Source organism: Sorex araneus, chromosome X (assembly GCF_027595985.1).
Source record: "Sorex araneus isolate mSorAra2 chromosome X, mSorAra2.pri, whole genome shotgun sequence".
Taxonomy (NCBI): Eukaryota; Metazoa; Chordata; class Mammalia; order Eulipotyphla; family Soricidae; genus Sorex; species Sorex araneus.
In genome coordinates, this window is record NC_073313.1 from 255,700,718 (window position 1) to 255,722,993 (window position 22,276).

The window sequence follows — 22,276 nt, forward strand, 5'->3', positions numbered from 1 at the left end:
AACTGTGAAATGGAAAGTTAAAGTATCCTCCCTGATTAATTCATTTAGGTTTTTTGGGGGGTGGGTTGGATTTTGGAGACACACCTGGTGATGCTCAGGGGTCATTCCTGGCTCTGCACTCAGGAATTACCCTTGGTGATGTTCAGGGGTCCATATGGGATGCCAGGGATTGAACCCGGGTCAGCTGTATGTAAGGCATACACCCTCCCTTTTGCACCATCACTCAGGCCCTCACTTAGAATGTTTTATCTAGCACTGTAGCACTGTCATCCCGTTGTTCATCAATTTGCTCGAGCGGGCACCAGTAACGTCTTCGTTGTGAGACTTGTTGTTACTGTTTTTGGCATATCGGATACACCACGGGGAGCTTGCCAGGCTCTGCTGTGCGGGCAGGATACTCTCAGTAGCTTGCTGGGCTCTCTGAGAGAGATGGAGGAATCAAACCCGGGTTGGTCACGTGCAAGACAAACGCCCTACCTAAGAAAATAGTAATAATAATCACAAGTAGGGCCAGAGTGATAGAACAGCGGGTAAGGCGTTTGCCTTGCATGGAGCTGACTTAGGTTCGATTCTTGGCATCCCATATGGTCTCCTGTGTACCGCCAGGAATGATTCTGTAGTGCAGAACCAGGAGTAATCTATGACTACTGGCAAGGGTGACCCCAAAACAGAAACAAAAAAGCAAAATAATATCACAACTTGACCAACCTGATTTAAAACAAAATAAAACAAACAAACAAACAAAAATCCTGCTCTCTGACAGCTGATCTAGTTCCTCTGGAAAAAGAATCCTCTTGCCACTTCCCCTTCCCTTTGTTTTTTTTTTTTTTGTTTTTTTGGGTCACACCTGGCGATGCACAGGGGTTACTCCTGGCTCTGCACTCAGGAATCACCCCTGGCGGTGCTCAGGGGACCATATGGGATGATGGGATTTAAACCTGGGTCGGCCGCGTGCAAGGCAAAGGCCTTACCCGCTATGCTATCACTCCAGCCCCACTTCCCCTTCCCTTTGTGGCTGAGAACAATGCATCAAGAATCTGAGGTGACTGCATCTACGGCCTGAGACCACTTGGTTTCCGTGGTCTAAATTTCTATTAAGAATCTTAGAGCAGGGCTGGAGTGATAGCACAGCGGGTAGGGCATTTGCCAATGCCCTACGAACCAACCCGGGTTTGATTCCCAGCATCCCATATGGTCCCCTGAGCACCGCCGGGGGTAATTCCTGAGTGCAGAACCAGGAGTGATCCTTGTGCATCACCACGTGTGACTCAAAAAGCAAAAAAAAAAAAGAATCTTAGAGCAGCGGGGTGGGAGGGGTACTGGGATCATCGGTGGTGGAGAATGGGCACTGGTGGATGGATGAGTTCTCCAGCATTGTATGACCGAAACACAAGAACAAAAATATGTAAATCACCTCACGGTGATTCACTGAAAAAAAGAAAAAGAATATTAGAGCAGGGGCTGGAGCTATAGCACAGCGGGTAGGGCAGTTGCCTTGCATGCAGCCGACCCGGGTTTGATTCCCAGCATCCCGTATGGTCCTCCAAGCACTGCCAGGAGTAATTCCTGTGTGAATGACCCAGGAGTAACCCCTGTGCATCGCTGAGTGTGACTCAAAAAGCCCCCCCACGCCCAAAAAAAAAGAAACTTAGAGCAAACCTGACAAACAAATCAAAATGGTCCTGGTTGGGATTAACCCTCTCTAGGCCCTCTTTTCTATGTGAAAAGCCACACAGTTTTACAGGTAGTAATCAAAGGTCACAAATTATGAGCCTGATTCGATCCAAACAATGCACAGGGCTAGGATAGGGAGTGTGGTGATGGGAGACAGGGTAGGAGGATGCATTGCTTTGGATTCTTCTCAGCTCTTCAAAGATGCCCTTACCCCCAGACCTTTTTATATCCCCAAACTGATGCCTTTACTTTTTCATCAGCTAGTGTAGGGAAGCAGGAAGAAACTCCCAAGGAATTCCCTAGCAGTCTTCCACCTAAGCACAAACACAAGTTCTAGCATTAGAACGCACTTGCCTCTCTGTCCAGCACTGATTCATGCTCAGGGACCAGTCTGTGGGGGGTGAGGGGGTGTCTTATAGAAAGGAACAATCAGAATCAGTCTAGTTTAGTTTGTTTTATCTTTTTATCTTTTTTTTTTTTTGCTTTCTTGGGTCATACCTGGCGATGCACAGGGGTCACTCCTGGTTCTGCACTCAGGAATTACCCCTGGCGGTGCTCAGGGGACCATATGGGATGCTGGGATTCGAACCCGGGTTGGCTGTGTGCAAGGCTAATGCTTTACCCACTGCGTTATCGCTCTAGCCACTAGTTTAGTTTGTTTTAAACCCAATCAAGATTTTGGGGCTGTGGGCTGGAGCGATAGCATAGCAGGTAGGGCTTTTGTCTTGCTCGAGGCCAACCCAGGTTCGATTCCCAGCATCCCATATGGTCCCCTGAGCACCGCCAGGAATGATTCCTGAGTGCAAAGCCAGGAGTAATCCCTGTGCATCACCAGATGTGACCCAAAAATTTAAAAAAAAAAAAGATTTGGGGGCCGGAGGGACAGTACAGCAGGTAAGCTTGTCTTGCATGTGGCAGACCCGGGTTCGATCCTAGGCATTCCATAGAGTCCCCCAAGCCTTCCAGGAGCAGAGTGAGTCTTAGCTGCAGAGCCAGGAGTAAGCCCTGAGCAGCATCACCGGGTGTGGCCCAAAACAAATAAAAAACAACCAATCAAGATTTTGACTTTCAGAACTAAATCCTTAGCTGTTAACACCTCTTGTTTCTGAAGAGCCTATTTCAAAGGAGGAATGGCTTAAGACACTGTAAGACAGTCCCTGGCAGTAGCATGGTCTTCAGCTTTCTCAGGATGGCATGCAGAGGGGTGGTTTTGCTCCAAGGGTTTTGGCATAGCTCTTTCTGGCTCAGCTAAAGGCTCAGTCTTTCAGTTTAGGTAAGTCCTTAGCCACAGCAAACAGTGGAATTCTCAAGAGTCAGCTTCAAGAGATAATAGGCTGGAATTATTTGAGGGAGACAATGTATGTGAAAAACCATAAAAAAAAGTTTGTGCATGGAGGGGAATAAATGCATACAGCCTAAAAGTTTGTAAAATTCAAAATAAGCTTTTACCAAACTCAAGAAACCCCTAGAGCTTTAGGTCTGTATTTCCCAAAAATTAGAAAACATGAGATCATGTCTTATGATTCATCGTCTTCCCTCTGACTCGTCGTTCAAAACCAATTCAATAACTGAGAGACAATCCTGCTTTTGCAACTCAACAGTCAGAAGAAGTTGCTTTCAAATTATAAAACTACTGTCATCTTCGCTGCACAGAAAAATAAGGAAGAATGCTCAGCATACTTAATTTTTTTTCCCTTTTCAGCCATACCCAGTGGTGCTCTGGGAAAGGGAGCATACTCTCAGCTGGGTGCTTGGAAGTTGTTCTGGAAGTGTTTGTGGGACCATGCGATGCTGAGAATTGAACCTAGGGCTTCAGCAAGTAAAGCAAGTGCTCCATCCCCTGAGCTATTCTTGATCCATACACTATTTTAATGGTGGTAGTGTGAAAAATAATCAGTAAACACTAAAAAGAGTGAACAAAGAGGAACCAATAGGTCATGGTGGATGGAGGTAGAAGATACTTTTCTTGAATTAAGAGAATGTTTCCTTTAGATAAACAAGGAATTTCCAAAGGGTTCTGTTCACAAATATTTCCCTGGACAGAAATACCAAACCTTGTTCTTCTTCATGCAAACATCCAGTAGAGACCAGTGGCTCATGCAAGTGGTCACAAACATACATGCACACTTGCATCAGGTTTTGCAATCACAACTCCATTTGTTCTCAGCACAGAATCCAAATTCCCCCAAAGCTACACAAATCACAATACCATTTCCTTTGTCCCTTCCATGAAGGAATTGTTTTACAAATAAACTCACAGAGGTACCAAATGGTGTTGTTTGGCTACAAAGGATGTGAATGTTGTTGAATAAATCATCAGTTGCCAAGAAAATGGAGTACTATGCAGCTATCAAAACAGGCTAAGAAAGGAGTCTGATATGACCCCAGAATGTGAAGTCATTGTTCAGACACATACTGAAGAGGAAAGAAAGAAGAGGTCAAAACAGCAGAGCACAAAGTAGTTTATACAACAGACTTCCACTGACCCAAGAGGTAGGAGAAATAAAGTCTCTTAGAAGGGCTGGAGAGATAGTACAATGGATAGGGCACTTGCCTAGCATACTGACCCGAGTAAACAGCACCTCATATGGTCCCCTGAGTCCTTCCAGGAATGATCTCTGAATGCAGAGGCAGGAATAAGTCTAGGTATGGTCTAGCAAGCTACCCATGGCGTATTCAATATGCCAAAAACAGTAACAATAGGTCTCATGCCCCTGACCCTGAAAGAGCCTTCAATCATTGAAAATGATTGAAGTAAGGAGAAGCTGCTAAAATCTCAGGACTTGGAGGAATAGAGACGTTATTGGTGCCTGCTCGAGTAAATCAATGAACAACAGGATGACAGTGACAGTGATACAGCGATGGCCCCAAAACAAAACCAAAATCTCAAGGTTTTGCCTACGCTTTCTAAAACGTTGGTCAAGAGACAGGGCTGCGGGATGGTGAAGAACGTATCTGTGCATATCCTCTTATGGCTTTTAACTTTGTACAAAATGAACATTTGACCCAATCACAACTAAATAATATGATGCTTTAAAAATAAAATCTGACCAAGCCCATCTTTCACTGGGAGCTTTTAGAAAAACAAGCGTTCTTTGACATAAAAACAAAACAAAAACAGTTGCCTTTTAAGGCTGAGAGCTGGCCCCCATAATCCAGGAGTCCCCTTGCATCAAAAACCTTCAGGGGGCCAGCTCCGTCCAGAAGGAAGGCCCCTCAGCTCGCCAGTGAATTTTTATCAGTTCACCAGGGGCCAGGAGCCCTGGCAGCCCCGCTGTGACGTCTAAGCTGCAACAGCTGCATAAACTGGCTGTGCCCCAGCCTGACCTATTTCAGAGACAGGTCAGCCCAGTGCATGTGGGGATAAAAAAACAACCTTACTCCTCTCCAGAGGCTGCACTCGTAAGCTGCTGCAGCCGGAAAATTCAGGGGCAGGAGCTCTCTCGCTGCCCCCTCCCCACAAGTTGCCCCCACCTTCCCACTAGGCTGCCTTCCTTTTTTTTTTCTTCAGGCTGCCTTCCTTTTGCTCTCAAATTGCACCCCCATAGTACAAAGCTGGGATGGAGAGGAGGGGTGGGGGGCAGAATGGAAAGGAAATCAAATAGAAAGGTCACTGAAATGTATCCTCTAGCATAAAAAATCACCACCTCAGAAAGTTTCCTTCCTAGTTCTGCACTCCAGCATAAAAAATTGTCACCTCGGAAAGTTTCCTTACTATTTCTGCAGTTCAGTTTTGAAGGTGGAGGATTTAGCAGAGACAACCTTAAAAAAAAAAAGAAAGGAAAAGAAGAATGTGTACAAGCACAACTCCCTAAGACACAGTGATTTCTCCTTAGGAAGCTCTAAGGAGAAATCGCACACAATCAATGGCACAAAATGAAGCTTGGTGGCAGGATTTGGGAGTAAGAAGATTTACACGAAACACATTTGCAAAACCAGTTTGTGGACCTCTTATTAAGCCCAAGGAATCAGTAAAAAAAAAAAAAAACCACTGTTTGATTTGGAGCAATTTTTCAAAAGCTAAATTAATTAAAGAGGAAAAAGTAAACTGTGTAGAATTGGGAGGGGAGAGGTCATTAAAAATATCTTTGGCATCTCAATGTGAATGGTTTTATAATTTTATCATTTTTCCTATTAAATCGATAATTCGTTACAGTTGATAAGAAGGGCAATTCTTCTCAGCTCTGCAAAAGTAGACGTTGGTGCTTGTTCTGTGTTGGTCTTTCATTGTTGCTTCTAAACCCTGAATTAAACTTTTTCTCTGCCCTTGGGCATAGCCCGTCTGCCTGTCTGTAGGCTGACCAGTTTCCGAATGTTCAGAGTTCTCCACAGCCCCCCCTACCCCAAGACGGAACGTTGCTATGAGAGCACACATAACTTGCATCTTTTCAGTACCTGTAACTTGCATCTTCTCCTTTCATCCTCACGTCACCCTGGGACATTGGTATCATGAGTCCCACCTTAATAGACATTAAAACTGATATTCAAGGAGTCACACCTGAAATGTGGCTTGGTCTTTGGTTTAGAGCAATAGTGGTGATCCAAGACAGTTTTACTGGGGTATTGTCCTCTTAGAAGGCAAGCAAAAACATGACAAAACAGTTGACAAGGTGTCTCAGACAGAACAGTAAAGTAAACTCAACTGCTTTAGTGAACCTCAATCAGGAAACCAGCCAAGTGGGGATTTAGCAAAAAGAAACCTGTTGCTTTTCTGATAATAAAATGAATTGGACCAATTAATTTTCTTTAGTTCGGGTTAATCTCAACCATGGTAATTGACATACACACAGACACACACACAATCCCTATTGGCCAAGAATTTTTAATCATGACATAAATTTGAATGTTGGGAAACTTTTGAAATATGTTTGAAGATAGGTTAGCAGTCTATATTTTTAAATGACTATTTAAATAAAGGACACCCTATCAAGGAAACAAGGAAGATATATATTCCATATAATGTCCCAGAGCCATTGACTGGGTGAGTTTTGCCTACAATACTCCATTAACAAAAACTGTAGGAAGAGGGGTACCACTGATCTTTTTGTTGTTGTTGTTGTTTATCTCTAAAAAGCACAAGCCTACAAATATATACTTTCTGTTACAAAAATGGAAATTTATAGGGACCAAATAAGCATTTATTATGAAAGTTCACAAAAACGAAACCAATTCCATGTTGCGATACAAATTGCACAGGAATTAAATTTCCTTTCTTAATTATTCTACCCCAGCTTACTTATTATTTGCATCTAATGACACAAGGCCAAGTACATTTAATTCTGCAGTTGTTTCCAGAAATATGCCAACCATACGATTATAATTTTTTAAAAATTTACATCCAAGCCTCCATAAAACTATACTATTTGAATTCTCAATATGATCCTGGAAATTTTTTAATGCTGAAAATCAGTGGTATTTCCTCTCCCTCGATCTTATGCTGGCCAGCCAAGAAGAATCTCCCATCCTTGTCACATAGCATTTTGATCAACTATTTTTAAATGGAATCTGTTGGAATTAGATCCAGAATGAGTGGGAAAATGGCTCCTAGAATCAGGAGTTTATATTAATGTAATGTCGGCTCTGCAGTACTCTGGCCAAATAAAAATTCATAACTGTCATAAAATCACAAAAACAGGTTTAAAGAGATGAACATTAGATTATTTGCAACTGCCTGTCAAGATGTTTTATTGTTTTACTGGAAAGATTCATTTCCCCATCACTTTAATGTAAGAAAAAAGACACAAAAGTTAGACTACTTTGTTCAAGTTGCTTTATCTCAAAGAGAAGAATGGTTGTTGTACTTTAAAAGTCCCGCAGTGAAAATATAGACACTATGAACTGTACAATTGTGCATGGTTTTAAAAAAAACCAAATAAACACCTCAGTAGTTCCCTTTTTAGAAGGAGAACACAACAAATCAAATTATAAATTGTATACCACTGTCTTTTGTTAAAATATGATTTCTCTTTTCACGAGAGGCTGTCTTATCCATAGCAGATTATCTGTTAGGTTAGTCTTAATTTTTATCAGGAAAGAAGCCAAAGAAACATTGGAGGTAAGGATTCACAAAGCCTAATATTCCTCAAATTCTTCATAAGCACTTTACATCGTTTTTCTATTTCCCTTTGACAGCGGTCAAATGTCTGGCTCATCTTTCTTGGATAGATGCTTTATTATGTTACTGACTAATTCAAAAACTTGTACACTCCCCCAAACTGGAGAGTACATATAGTTTGTTCATTTGGAAGCAAAATTCAATGAAGATAACTTGAAATTAGAAAGCCTATGGCAGAAAGGTGCCAATTTCACTGAAAGCTTAACATTGTAAAAGGTCAATGTTTGGCCCGACAGAATACATAGGGTTGAAAGCTGAGCTTCTACTTCTACAGACTAGCATGAATAGGGAAAAAAAAAACAGAACTTTCCCCAAAGAGCAGAGGACAGCCTTCTCTTCAGTATGCATCTTCCAAGAAAAGGGCAACTTCCAAAATTCCCTTTTTGTTCTTCCTTCCAGATTACAGTTACCCAAAGAAACAGTTGCATGTTTTAAACAAAAGTATCAAAATTGGTTTTACTTTCTTGATTTTATTGAGATATAATTGATATAGTCAGTATTTGAGTCAGCAATTCTGCCTTGGCACTGAGATCAGACTCAACTTGGAACTCAAATCTGCTGTGTTGTCTGAGCACTCCCCACCCTCAGCCCCAGCAGTCTATGACACATAGCCTGATTCCCAAAAGGAAAAGTTACTTTAACTGTGTGTTTATATGTAACATACATGGGATAAATATGCAGCAAAGAAGCTCTAGTACTACATCTAGACCCAAACATGGGGACCAAAGCAAATCTGAGCTACTAGAGATTAGCATTTTTAATTTCAATAGATGAAACTGAAATTTCATCTATTTCAGTTCTACACTGCAATGTTGAGGACCCTACCAATAAACATAAGCAGATTGGTAAATTATAAAATTACAATAGAAAAATATTAGAAAGATCTACAAATGATTCTGTTGATCAAAATTCATCTTATTCAAGACTCAGTGAGAGAATAAAAGTAAAATAAATTTTAAAAAAGCTTTCACACTTATCTAAGTATTGAAATAAGCATGTCAGGGAGGAGGGTTCAGAAATCCACCCCCGACAACCCTTCCCCCCCCCCACCGCCAGCCACACGTACAGATACATGTACAACATGTATCTTGAAGATACATGATGTACAACTGACTACCCAAAGCCTGAATCTGGCATAAATTTCACAACACTAAGTAAGAGTGATTTGTTGGAATTTGTAAATTAAGCTCAGAGATGTTATTTCCCAAAACCCTTTGGAGAAATTTTAGTTCTCATGAGAAAATCTTCAGATATATTGAACTCTTAAAACAAAAATTCTCATAACTTATCTAAATATGAACAGTAAAAAAATTATAAAAATCATCCAGGGAAATATGAGTTTTGCTTTTTATTTGGTGCTGAATATGAATTGGGAGATTCTAGCTGCTTCAAATTCTGATGATTCTAGAAAATATAATCTATATTCTATTATATATCTAAGCTTTTATTTTGTGCAACTGGGGATAGTTTGCTGCGAACATAATTTATACTGAGCAACACATAAATAAACTTTAACGATGTACAAACTATACACACCAACATCTCTACCCTATTACAAGAAATTTAAGAATACACATGAAACTGCCTATCTATAAACACCAACATTTGGAAACACATGTAGAGAAAAGCAGTCAAATATAACTCCAAGTTTCCCATTTTCGTCACCATTCCTCACCTAATTTTGACATAAAATTCTGAGATCTTTATAACACTTGGAAGACATAAAATTCTGAGATCTTTATAACACTTAGAAGACAATTTGAGAGAAACGTCCATATTTAGAAATTTAGTGTCATGTCTCATAGTAGTTACCAGGAAACCGCCCCCCCCCCCCACCATTTATTTGGGGATAAATCCACCTTTCTCGCCTAAGTTCTAAACCAAGAAATCACCATAAGACCATTTAAAGCACCCCACGAATTTCTTCTCTACAAACCTACAACGTGCAACTGGTTTAGATTCCTGTTTCCTAGAGAGAATTTGGTCAGCCGTCCTTAGAGATTTCAGAGGAAAAGGGGGATTTTCCAAGACAGATAAATTGAAATGATCCTCCTTTGATCTCAGTGGTTAAGAATCTTTCACAATAGGAGATGGTCACCAAGAGGCCTCGATCTGGCCTCTTAAAGTCTAACAATGGTATCAACAAACAGCTACTTAATCAATATTTGGCCAGAGCTGCTGAAAACTTCCTTTTCAGATTTTAATTCCTAGTTGTAAAACAACCCCAGAGCAGCCAGTGAGATAAGGCATTAAACTGACTGCTTAATTGTCTTTTAGTGTCGCTTTAGTCATATATGTACAATCTTAATGGTTCTTTAATCTTTATTTACCCGCATAAATAAGTGGCCTGTCCTAGAAACTCATCGATCTGATCCTTCTCAGTCCAGTCCTGGCCCAAAACCACTTTCTCGCCGTTTGCTGCCGGTTTTAATACATAAGATTGTTTATGTACAACCTGAACACTAAACTTCACTGTGAAGGATTTGGATTTTTTTGTTGTTGATGGGGATGGTGGTAGGTTTTTTGTTTTTTTGTTTTTGGGTTTTTTTGTTTTTTTTTTTTTTTGAGGTGGGGTTTGCTTGTTTCTTTGGGTTGAGTTTTTCTGGGAGAAGGGTCCTTAAAATTTTTTTGTGGCTGTTGACTCTGGGTTGAGGTGGGGGTGGGGGCGGGGGGGGGGCGCTGTGGAACGCTTCTGTCGCAGTTCCCTGAACCAGGACGCGCTTTGCCGGTTCCGCCTCGCCGCCCCGATGAGTTTCACTGCGCGGCCCTGGGGACTCTTAAGTGACCCTTGAGTAATCATTACGCACTTGAGGCCCCGCCGTCCCCCGTTCCGGTGCTATCAACAATCACATCAAACTCCCAAATAAACATACGATTTCAAGCATTAATTAGAAAATCTGCATGTTTTCAATAAGGCTCGAAAGGAAGCGTACAGACTGCCCCAAATCAAACAAACAAGCGAAAAAAGAAAAAGAAAAAGCGCTACCAGCCCCTGCGCTGGGGAGTCGGTGCGTTCCAAAGCGTCGCGACCACCACGGAGTTCTTTAATGCAAGTTCCAATAACTCCAATTTTTTATATATTTACATATATATATTTGTACCCAATTATATATACACTTTTTTTTTAAGTTAAGAGCGTGAAGGGGCCTCACTGCGTGTTACAAGCGCTTCTTAAACGGGAAATTTTCTCTGGAGTCTAGAGATGGCCAAGGGGGTCAAAGTGGTGATTCTGACAAATGGACTTGGAGAACGGGCTGTCCATTTCCATTCAGGTTCGATTCCACCATCCTGACATCTTCCAGCCTGCGGTTTTAATCTGTGGGAAAGTTCCTCTCCTCCCCTCTCGCCCCCCACGCAAACCTCTCCCCCCCACACCCGCACGGTCAGGGGACAGAATGCCCCGAGCGCGGGTCCCGTGAACCGACTAAGTGCGCTTCACATGAGTCCACGGGGAAAAGAAATGTTTCCAGGACGTTTGGGACTTGTCTGCGGCTTTAATTGCTTTATCTCTGCCCTGTCGGAAAGCTGACGGCACCCTCGGTCCTTTTAAGGAAAGCTCTCAAGTTTGCAAATACGACAGGGGGACTCCAGCGAAACGTTGGTCACTTTTACTTTCTCAAAGGAAAAACAAACAAACAAACCAAAAAAAAAAATACCCACCACCAGTTTTTCATAAATGTCAACTTGGGAAGGGGCGGAGTTGATCTGAAAGGACTTTGTAAGTCCCAACCGGGCGACGCCTGGGGTCCCCGAGCTCAACCTTTGAAATTGTGGCAAACCTCCCACGCTCGCTGGTGATTTTAAAAGGGGGAAAGTCCGATGAAAGTGTATCTGCAGCCCCAATCAAAACATCAATTTGGCAATCTGGCCTCTCTCCCCCTGCGCTCGGGAGCTGCCACTTCAAAGCCGCTGCAACAAGTCAGTAATTGTAACGTTGCATCTAAATATTTAAGCGAGAGTCTTGCAGTCGCGTGTCCACTTACAGTCCTCATCTGTCCTCTAATTCCATTACGGCACAAAGCAAAAATGTTTCCCAAAACTCACAAACAGGAAAAGCGTCACCCTTCTGCTGCAGCGGCAGGAGGAGGAGGAGGAGAAGGAGAAGGAGGAGGAGGAGGAGGAGAAGGAGGAGGGAGGAGGAGGAGGAGGAGGAGGAGATGAAGGAGCAGTTTCTATTGATTAGTCACTGCTTTTGTGTTAAGGGCTTTCTTTAAAATAAGAAAAAAAAATGGGGGGAGGTTGCAGAAATTTCACTAATGTGAGCCTCAGGCAAGGGAGGAAAAAAAAAGAGGAGGAGAAGAAGGGGGGAGGCGGGCTGTGTCTAGATGAAAGTGAGAAGGACATAAAGGAGGCAATTGAGTCGGCTGCAGCCCTGCGAGCTAAGCTTCGAGCCGGCCGAGCACAGGGGAGGGGGCGGCGCGGCGCGGCGCTTTGGCGCAGGGCGCAGGAGTGGGGGGTCGGCCCATTGTGGCGGCGCCCGCGGGCCCGCTCGGCCGCGCCGGGGGAGGAACAGAGGCGCCCATTGAGTGGCCCCGGCGCGAGCCGAGTCCACAGCCCCGCGATGCAGCCACCGGGGCCCTGGCTCCTCCAGCTGCGCCTGCCTGCTCGCATCTCCGGGCCGCGGTGGCCCGGGGGTGGGAGGGAGGGGGGGTGGGGAGGGTAAAGGAGGGGAGTTCCCGGCTGCCCGGTCCCCTCCTGCCACCCGGCAAAGTTTGCTGCGAGAAGGTTCCCCAACGAGGGCGCGCTGGCCACCGCGCACCCGGCCCCGCGCGCGGCTGCTGCGCTGCTCTGGCCAAATGGGCCGAGGACCCGGCAAGTCCGGAAGGTGAAAAGGCAGCAGCGAAGGAGGGAAAAGGCAGGCAGGCACGGGAGAAGCACCGGGGTCGCTTCCATCTCCCGCAAGGTCAGCGTCTCTCCCCGAGGGGTCCCTGGGTCTGACGAGCTGGAAAGTGAGCGTCAGTAGCACCACGGGGCGCGCGAGGAAGGTGGCCCCTCGCGAGCGAGCCAGCTCCCCCCCCCGCCAAGGACCGGCCATCTCCCCCCTCCGCCGAGGCGCCGCCAGGAGCCCCTGATCATCCTCGGTTGTGTTTTACCCACGAGGCAGCCAGTGGCTTTGGAGGTCCAAACAACAGAGGGGATTTTTTTTTTCTTTTCTTTTTGTATGTTTCTCAACTTCCCATCAAACTACACTTCACTCTCTCCTTCTCTGGGGCACCCCCCTGCCCTCCAGGGACCATCTGGAACAGGAACTAGAGGCGCTGCAGAGACCGACGCTGCGTCTTCCTTGACAACCCCAAATTAAATTAGGCTCCAACCTCCGAGGTGTGTGTGTGTGTGTGTGTGTGTGTGTGTGTGTGTGTGTGTGTGTTTCAACCGGTACAGCCCCCGCTGGGGAGAAGACTCTGATTTTTTTAAAAAAAAACGGTAGCAATTGCCCTTGAATGGCAGCCGGCCCAGCGAGGCAGCCCAAAAGACTAGAAACATTTTGTAGGTGAAATGGCCACTTTTTCCACACTGGAGAGTCCATAAAACTTCCTGGCGTAGCAGCTATTGGGGCTCATTGAATAATTCATCCCTCATTGCAAGCCCATAATGTCTATTCTCGGCCCTTTGTGGGGCTGTTTTCTCTTCTTTTCTCCTTGAATTATAAAAAGGTTGCCTTCCTTTGTTCACATCAAGCTGCTGCAGCCCGAGCTTTGTCTGGGCCGAGCTAAAGTGTGAGTTTCAATGGACTCTGCAGGCTTTGTCTCCCAAGTTCATCTCCAAGTGTAGATTGTGTAGAGAAGGCCTTCTTTGTAAAAGCTGGAAAAGTTGTACAAATGTTTGACCAGCTCATTTGGGGCGTTTTGTCTCCTGGGCCCCGGTTGCCGGTGCTGCAAGGGCGCTGCCGATTTGCCCCGTTGATGCCTCCAGCAACAAGTAGCAAAACCTGGTGCCCCTCCGCGCACCCCCTCCCCGAGCCTCCGATCCATCGAGGCTCCCAGCCCCACTGCCTCAAGGGACACATTTGGTTGGGGATTGGCGGGCTTCTTGCCGTCCTCCCTCCCTTTCTGGTGCCTCGAAGCTGCATCTAGGATTGAAGTAAAATGCTGGGATGTCTTCTTAGATAGAGACCAGAGCAGAAGTGCCCTCCTCCAAAAAGAAGGGGTCAGGCTGCCTCCTGGCCAGTAAGAGCCCTGGCTTCAAGGAAGGGAAGCCACAGTTTGCCAACCAGCCTTCGGTGGGGTGTCTTGGCTCCATTTCCTGGGTAGGCTATAGCACCAAAACTTCTGATTGGTCCCGACTTTGGATCTACAGCATCTCAATCTAAGGACCCTTTTAGAGGCTGTGTGTGCAGACCTTGCCTGGGTTTGGAAAGCTGCTGCTTCTGGGGCCAGCCTGTTGGGCAATTATCAGTCCTATCCCCAAACCCACCTGGCAGAGGGTGTGCGCCAATCATGCCAGTGATGACCACTCCAGGGCATCTGCCCTTCCAGGGCAACTCAAAAATCTGCTCAGCCCAGGAACGTTTGGGCCCCAGGCAAGGGAACACAGGCCACAGGAGGGACTCCCAACCCCATGCACATTTGTCTGGTACCACTAACAGTCACCCCAAGGCTGAACTTCCTGGGCTCTGGCTGCAATGACCCCTTTCCCATTCAGTTCTGATGGCTCTGTGTGTGTGTGGGGGGGGTGTAACTTCAGTGTCTGAAGACATGGACCAGGTAAAAAGGCTGTCCTTAGACTCACAGGAAGTGAGTTTCCTAAAGGCTGAGAGGTTGTACCAAGAAGAAAAGGCTGGTCTGCAAACCTCTGGTGGAGAGAAGGTGTCGCCCCACCAACTTAAGAACACACACACACACACACACACACACACACACACACACACACACACACACACACACACACCTCAAAACCCACCACATTGGAAAACCAATTTAGATCAAAATAAAAGCAACCAACTTACATATAAACATTTGCAAGGCAGCCAATGACATGAGACTTGGGGGGGGGCTCTCTCTCCCCCTCTCCTCCCCCACCTTCCTCTTCTAATTTGCTAAAAATCACCCCAGGCTGGGGCCTACCCCAAGGACGCAAAAGTTCTCTAAACTTTGGGAACATGCCACCCTCTGAAGACCGCTGATCGCTGGGAGAATCCCAGCTCCACAGACCTAAGTAATTCGAAGTTTAGCCTCCAACCGGCAGAGAGCGAGGAGAAGAAAGATGCCCAGAATTAGCTCAATCACAGATCATAGAGAAGCTGCTGGTGTGCTGCAAGGGCGGCCCTGGGCCTTTCCCTGGACGGCCCCTGATTCGGGCGCCTCGAATTGGAGCCAGGAGGGACCTGGACCCCAGCGGGACACCAAGCAGGCCGGCCCTCGCCGCACGCGCGCGCGCGCCGCCTACCTCGCTCGCTCAGGATGCCGTCGATGCTGTGTTTCGCCTTCTTCTCACTCTCCTCTGCCTCCTTTCTTTCCAGGTCGGCATCCTCCTCTTCGCCTTTCCCGAATTTACTCCTCAGGATGCGGCTGATGGAACTCACTGCGGGCGGGAGGAGGAAGGGATCGTAGACGCTTGAGCCGAAGCCGCCTCTCACCGTCCCAGAACCGCGGACCCCACGCAGCTGTCGGTCTCTTCCAGCAACTTTTGGCGGCAGCTTTGTGCCTCGGACACCCCGCCCCAGAACCCTCAGCTCTGTACAGAGACTTATGGAATGCGCACCTCCAAGTTGAGGGCCGCAAACAACCCATCTTTGTCCCTCTCCTCCCGGCAGAGGTCCCTTTCTGGACTCTCCATGGGGCTCTTGTTCTCCAATCTAGGCGGGTTCTCCCTCCAACCCACCTTGGACACCCCACCTCTGCCCACACCTGAAGTCCTAGCGCCCCATGGTTCACCATTAGGGGAGCAAGAACCACAGTGGCCCGGTCCCAGCAATTCAATTTTTTTAGAGGCTCTATGAGGTTTAAGTTTCAACTGCAGAATCGTTTCCTATTGTAAAAAAATCAAAAGAAAATGCACTCTCCCCCCACCCATTTATTTTTTCCAGATTCCAGTCTGGTAAACAAATCCATGCTCTGAAATATCTCGTTCTCCAAGGGGGCAAAAGGGAGTTTCCTTTTAATTAAAAACAAACTCTCCCGCGCGCCCTCGCGCTCGCCCCTCTTCTCCGTGCGCCTCCCCCGCTGGCTGCCGGGGGGGGGGGGGCACCGGATGGTCCCCGGGACTCTCGGGGAAAAATTCTCAGAGCCTCGGCCCAAAGCTTCCCCTCCCTGGGCGCACTCCGCAAAATCGCGGCTGGCGTGGCCCGGGCTCCCTTCGGCTGGGGTTACCAAAACATTTGTTTCTCTTTAAAAGGGAACATCAATATTAATAAACGCTTGGCCTCCGCCTCGCGTTTCCTGCCCAGCCTCCTCGACAGAAATCGTCTTTGGGGAGCCCTCTGTGGCGGTCCTCAAACCCCCACCCCCTCCTCACACACACACACACCCGGGACCAACACCTCCTTCCACAAAATGCCAGGAATGCCTGGTTCGCAAATATCTTCGTGCCCGGGAAGGGAACATGGCCAATTGAGTGATCCTTAGGGCGGTTTTGGCTCTCCTGGCCCGCCAGGGTCATCGCAAGGGACGGAGGTGACCCAGTACCTGAGGGCACTGTGTTCCGATCACAGACCGCGTCCTTAAGTAACTTGTCTCGAATTTCCCAGCTGAACATGCCCGGGTTCTCTCTTTTGTACTCCTCAATTTTCTTTTCCACATCAGGCGTTGTCACCTGCTTTAGGAGAATAGGCAGGTTGGTACCCAGGAACACCACCACCTCCTAACCAAGCGTTTCATCCTTCGCTCCCTGCAAAGTGCCTCCTTTTGCAAAGAGACCCCAACTCTCTGAGAGGTTTTGTATTATTATTATTATTATTATTTTAGAAAGGGGCAAGCAGGAACCCGTTTGCCACACACACCCCAACAGCCTGGGGACCCTCTTTCTCTCCAGATAAAGCTTGAACAATCGGGGCCAGTTCAGCAGAGTTATCACACTGAGGGGAAGAGGTGCATGACCATGTTTTCTGGTCTCTGTGAATGACGAAAGGTAACTACTCACACAGAATCTACTTGAAAATGAAACCAAAAAAAAAAGAAATGCTTGAGAGAGGAGCAGAAAGACCAAGTTATCTCTGAAACCATGTCTCTCCGAGGCAGAGGCACAAGACTCTAGCTCCAGGGAAGAGCAGACATCAATGTTAGAGTTGACCACCCCAGTTTTGAAATACTGATTAGGGTCAGCAGTAACTATAGGGGACTGGAAGGACGGGGTTCCTTTTTGAATTGATAGACAGAGTTTGCAACTGATTCCCCGAAGGTTTGCAAAGAGGTTGCTGAGAGAGGGGGGGAGGAGGAGGAGGAGAAGGGTGTTTGGAAGTCTTCAGATCCCCTCCAGAAACTCTTTTTGATTCTGCCCTGTTACTACCAGAACTTGATGCTGGATTTCCTCCACTTCCAGAAGAAAAAGCTGACCCTTCCACTCAGCCCCAGCACGCGCAACAACCCTTCTTTTCCAACAGATCACCCAAATAGTTTGAAGATAGCACCGAACTGATTCTTCAAAGCCACTTGTGACAACAGAAACAAATCACCCTCACTTGGGGCTCCTTGAAGACCATTGGGGCTGAAGGCGGTTGAGTGTGTGGGACGAGGGTGGGAGAGAACCCATTAGAAAATCCAAAGGAACTCCTTAGAGGGTTTTGGGAAAGGTGGCGCAGTGGGAGGGAGCTGGGAAGGCAAGTGAGGACGAAGTCAACAGGTGGCACAAAAAGCCCCAGCACGTAGGTGTTTGCCTTGAAAATTACCTGAAGGTTCCAGGATTTCAGGGTGCAAAAAAATAAATGCTCTTTTTTACCCCCACCAAAAAGGCTGGTGCATTCCCTTAGCATGTATCAAGGGCCAAGAAAGACACTAGTAGCGCTTAAGTTGTTTCATTGTCTACCTTCCTCCCAAAACACACTGTTACACCTTCTCAGACTTGACAAATAACTCCTGCGAAGTCCCAGGTGGCAGTCCTTGCCCCCTGCCCTCTCTCCCCAAATCCTGAGGGACAAGGCCGGCAGGGATGGCCGTCCAGGGCCTGGCTGCGGGCTCACCTTGGGCTTACTGCCCCCGATGGCACCAGGGCGGATGGAGCCGGTCTCCTGGTACCTGCACAGGATCTTAGAGACGCAGCCGTGGGACACTCGCAGCTGGCGGGAGATAACGCAGGGTCGGATGCCGTGATGAGCCATCTCCACGATCTTGTGGCGGATGTGATTGGGGAGCGGCCTGCCGTTGATAAACACGCCACCGAGCTGGTTGACTCGGCCCTGGCCGAGGGGAGTAGACACTGGAGCAGGGGCAAGAAGAAGCAAAGGGAAAGTCATTGGGGGGTGGAGGGGGTGGGGGGATTTCTCGGGCTTCAGGCCCCGCTGGTGGCCACCTGAAAACCTCGGCCTTTTTTGCAAATCGTTTTTTTTTTTTTTGAAACGATGAAATAAGTCTTGGGGCTTTGGCGGAGGGAAAATAGGGAACAATACGACTGGCTACCAGTGAAACTTGTCTACTCTTTAGGAAAGGTGGCAGCTGGTGGGGGCACGGGGGGTTTGGGGTAGGGTGGGAAGGCTCTCCGGTGTTAAAAGGTTGAGCCAGAAGTTTCTGCAGTTTTCTCAAACTTCTTCTGCCTAACCCTGTCCTCTTGGAGCTGCTCGGCTCTCTTAGAGTCGCGGAGGCGCTGACAGCCCTTGGGGTGTGCGGAGGAGAGGGCAGCGGGCAAGGGTCAAAGAGGGTCTCGCCCGGAGGCCGCAGGGGGCAGCGCGCGTCACCTGTTACACCTCGGGACAGCAGACGGAGGAGCCTGGGCGCAGGTGCCCGGGCCTTCCCGGGAGTGCAGGGCTGGCGCCCCGCGGAGCCCCGGCCCGGCTCCTGCGCCCCGGCCCTCCGCGACTCGCGAGCAGGGACCGGGGCTTGCAAAAACCTTTCTGCGTCTTCCCCCCCACTCCTTCCCGCACCCCCAGAACTTCCCTGGCTGGAAATGTCAAGCGTCGTGGCAACTCTCAGGCGCCACTGGGGATGCATGAGGCTCTGATTAATTAATCGATTCGCCCTCAAAGGAGAGAAGGGGGGGGGAGAAAAATCCCGACCACATCGCCGCGGGCCGACAGCCCCCGAGACTTGGCAGCGGCGGCAGGAACAATTCTTGCGGCAGGAACCAGAGTTGAGCAAAAATTGAGTCCACCCCCCTACCTACCCACCCACCCACCCCCCGACCCTCCCGCCCAGCCCCAGCTCGGGGCCGATCCCTAAGGCGGCCGAGTGTCTCCCGGGCCCTGGGGAGTCCTCGCTGGCCCGCCACGGCGGTTCCCAAAGAACAGCGAGTCGAGGGTGGGAAGGGGAGCGGGCGGCGAGCGAGCAGGCCCGGCCGGTGCGGAGAGCAGCGCGGCGCGGCGCGGGAAGGGGGTCGCGCTGGGCTGTCGCCTTTCGTGGTGGGGGGAGGAGGTCCGGGGGGGTCCAGGGGGTAGGGAAGCGAGGGGTGCGGGGCGGCCGGGCCCGGGCCCGGGGCTCCGCCGAGGCCCTCCCTTACCTTCGAGCGGGAAGCCGCTGCGCGGGTAGTTCTGGCCCGGGCCCGGCCGCATCATCCTGGGCACAGCTCCGGCCAGCGTCGTCATCGCGGGGCCGCCGCGCCGGGGCAATTATATCCAGGGGGAAAAGCGAGGTGGGCCGGCGAGCTGCAGCCGGGGGACCCTCGGCAACTCCCCCTCCGAGCTGCGGAGAGCCCCTCCCCCTCCAAAAAAAATAATAATAATAAAACGACCGGAGCGGGACTAGGGGTGACGTGGGTGGGGGTGTGGGGGTGCGGCCCCCGCAGGGAGGAGGGCGCCGGGCGCTTGGGGTGCAAAGAGAGGCCCGGAGGGTTAAGGGGGGAGGTGGGGGACAGCCCGGCCCGGGGCGGACCAGGGAGGCCCCAGCGTTCAGGAAGGAGCCCGAGCCCGGGGCAGAAAAAAAGTTGGGGGCTCGGAGTGGTGTGGGGGGCTCAGAGCGCCGCCGCGGCGAGCCCGGGACGGGGGGTGGGGGGCGGGAGCACGCCCGGCCTGTGCCTCCTCCCGTCGTGACACCGAGTGAGGGGCTTGGGCTCGGGAGCATTTATTAGTTCTTTCACCCAAAGCTTGGTCAGGAGCCCTGAGCTGCGATTGGCCGACGGGGAGACCGTCCCGGGTGGCGGAGACACGCGCTGATTGGGCGACAGCGGCCACTTTCTCTTCCCATCCCCGGCGGGGCCCAGGCCTCGGCCGGCCCCGAGAGCGGGACCCGCGCGGCGCCCCTTGCCCCGGGAGAGTTAGGGGAGCACCGGGCCGGGCTGGGAGAAGCGGCCCGAAGGAGGGGGGCCGCGGCACAGCCCCAGAGAGGAGCCCCCGTCTCTCCAACCCCCCCCCACCTTGTCTGTCACTCCCTGTCTGTGTGTCTTCCCCGTTTCCTGCTTGTCATTTTTTAAGTCTGCCACTCTCTGGAAGTCGGTCCCTGACTCCAATCTTACTGTATCCCCGAGTTTCTCTTCCCAGCCAGTACCATCAAGAAAGCGTCAGGAGCCCCCGTTTGGGGAGCTTTCTTCCTCTGGTCAATGGCCCCTTGGCCTAGCCTTTGACGGGGTTCCTCTCAGAGGGGGTGTCAGCCACCCCCCAACTCATCCCCCAACAGTATTTTTGTTGTCTCAGTCTAGAGGTGGGGGTTGAAACTCAGGCAGCCCTGGGGGAGTCCCTAGAACTTGCTGGTTCGGTGACTGTAGAGGGAAGAAGGTAGAAAACCGTCTCCTCTTTTCGGTTGAACAAAAAATAAACCACATCCGCGCGGCAAAAAAACCCTGCTCTAAATCTCGGACGTATAGATTTCCTCCCGTGCTGCGGCAGAAATGCGTCTATACGTTAACGTTTGCCCGACTGGGCTTCGGCGTTTGTTCTCAGGAATTTATTATGGTATTCAGACTAAACTGCTGGAAAAATAAAAGGAGCGAAGTCTTGGCTAGGAACTGAAGTGTCCCCAGCAGGATATGACGCCAGGAGTGTTGTAAAGACTGTCTGTCCTTAGAGAAGGTACCATTGTGCATAGCCTTTTATTTATAACTTGGTAAGTGCCAGCAAACTCGCCTCCTTTACACCCCGAGTGCCAGCCCCGCGCTCTACACTGCGCTTTATGCGCTCGGGTCTATTCAGGAACTGTCAGTCCAGGGCTGTGAGGTATTCAGGGCCTTAATCAATCAAAAGGATGAGAATCGGGCAGGTTTTTTCCCCTTTGAAATAAAGGAAACAATGACTTCTGGACTTCAAGTTCCCCCTTCCCTTTGACAAGTTTTGAATTTTTCCTACGCCAGAGTGTCTCACCCCGTCGCTTGTGTCCCTTGTCCCCAACAAATTTTTTTTTCCAAACCCTGCTTCACCACCTCTGAATTAACGCAAACTCAGAAGGCAGCATCGGGTGGGGGGAATAGAAGGCATACATGTTTGCACAGAGTCTCTCCACAGTCTGTGAACTGACACTTAAAACGTTCATTGGTAGGAGGGAAAAGGCGGGCCTACAAGCAAAGAGTTGGTGAACCCTGACAGCAGCTAAGCGGGGTCCTCTTGAACCGACAGAAAAATTCTGGACCTCCTCTCACCCAGCTTGGAGGGGAGCACCCCTTTTCATTCTCCCTGCATAGGAGGGAGCTACTCATAACTGCTTCACATCAAACACTTCCATGGATTGTCCAGGGGAAAATATTTTCGTTGCTTTTTTTTTTTTACCATGAATCCTGACCCTCCCTCCAAGTTTGTGTTCTTTTTTTTTTTTTTTGTTACCCCCTTGTCACCGAGGGACTTAGATTTCTCCTCCTCCTTTTTCTGTGTCCAGAAAGATGTGCGGCACACAGCGCGTTCTTGCTGACGGCCAGCGGTCATGGGTAAAGGAGAGAGAGCCAGCGGAGAGCGTTTCCAGAGGGGAACAGGAGCTGGCAGCCACCGTCTAGTAGGGACAACGCCAGGACAGACGAGCGCAGGGCTGAGGACTGTCGGGCACTACCTGTTCATTTTACGCTCTGAACTCTGAGCCTTTCCAGCCTTCAACTGGCGTTTCCCTGCCAGCTCTTCCTGGCAGCTCTGTGAAAGGAAGAGCTGGTTGCAGACTCCTTTCCCCGGGTGGCGCGTCCTTGAAGGAGCTGCAGGGCCCGGGAGACGCCTGAGCACAGCAGCTGCCTGTTGATTTGAGTCCGTGGGGAACTGCCCACTATGCATCCATCAGGAATCACCATGCATCATAACAATATACAAGAGGAGGCCAGGAGGAGTGTGTGTGTGTGTGTTGGGGGGGGGATCTAAAACTTGAGGAGGTGCCACTGCTTTTCTCCTCCACCTCTGCTCCTCAGGAGCCTGAAGATTGACTTAACCATTTTCCATTGGGGGGACCCGCCCTGAGGGAGGCCTCTAGAAGTCCCCTCCCCACCCCCCACCGCCTTCAT

The 22,276-nt window shown here is 49.0% G+C and overlaps 1 protein-coding gene across 1 annotated transcript in view; it reads right to left on the reverse strand.

Annotated features, from left to right (window-relative positions):
• The window catches only part of PAX3 (paired box 3), a 114,167-nt gene extending 94,710 nt beyond the window's left edge, over positions 1–19,457 (reverse strand). Inside the window, exons 1-4 of the mRNA XM_004617122.2 lie at positions 19,373–19,457; positions 17,904–18,139; positions 16,414–16,540; positions 15,176–15,310 (exon numbers count right to left, since the gene is read on the reverse strand). Of these exons, the coding sequence (XP_004617179.1) occupies positions 15,176–15,310; positions 16,414–16,540; positions 17,904–18,139; positions 19,373–19,457 (583 nt within the window). The remainder of the gene's footprint in view (positions 1–15,175; positions 15,311–16,413; positions 16,541–17,903; positions 18,140–19,372) is intronic.
• Between the last annotated feature and the right edge of the window lie 2,819 nt (positions 19,458–22,276).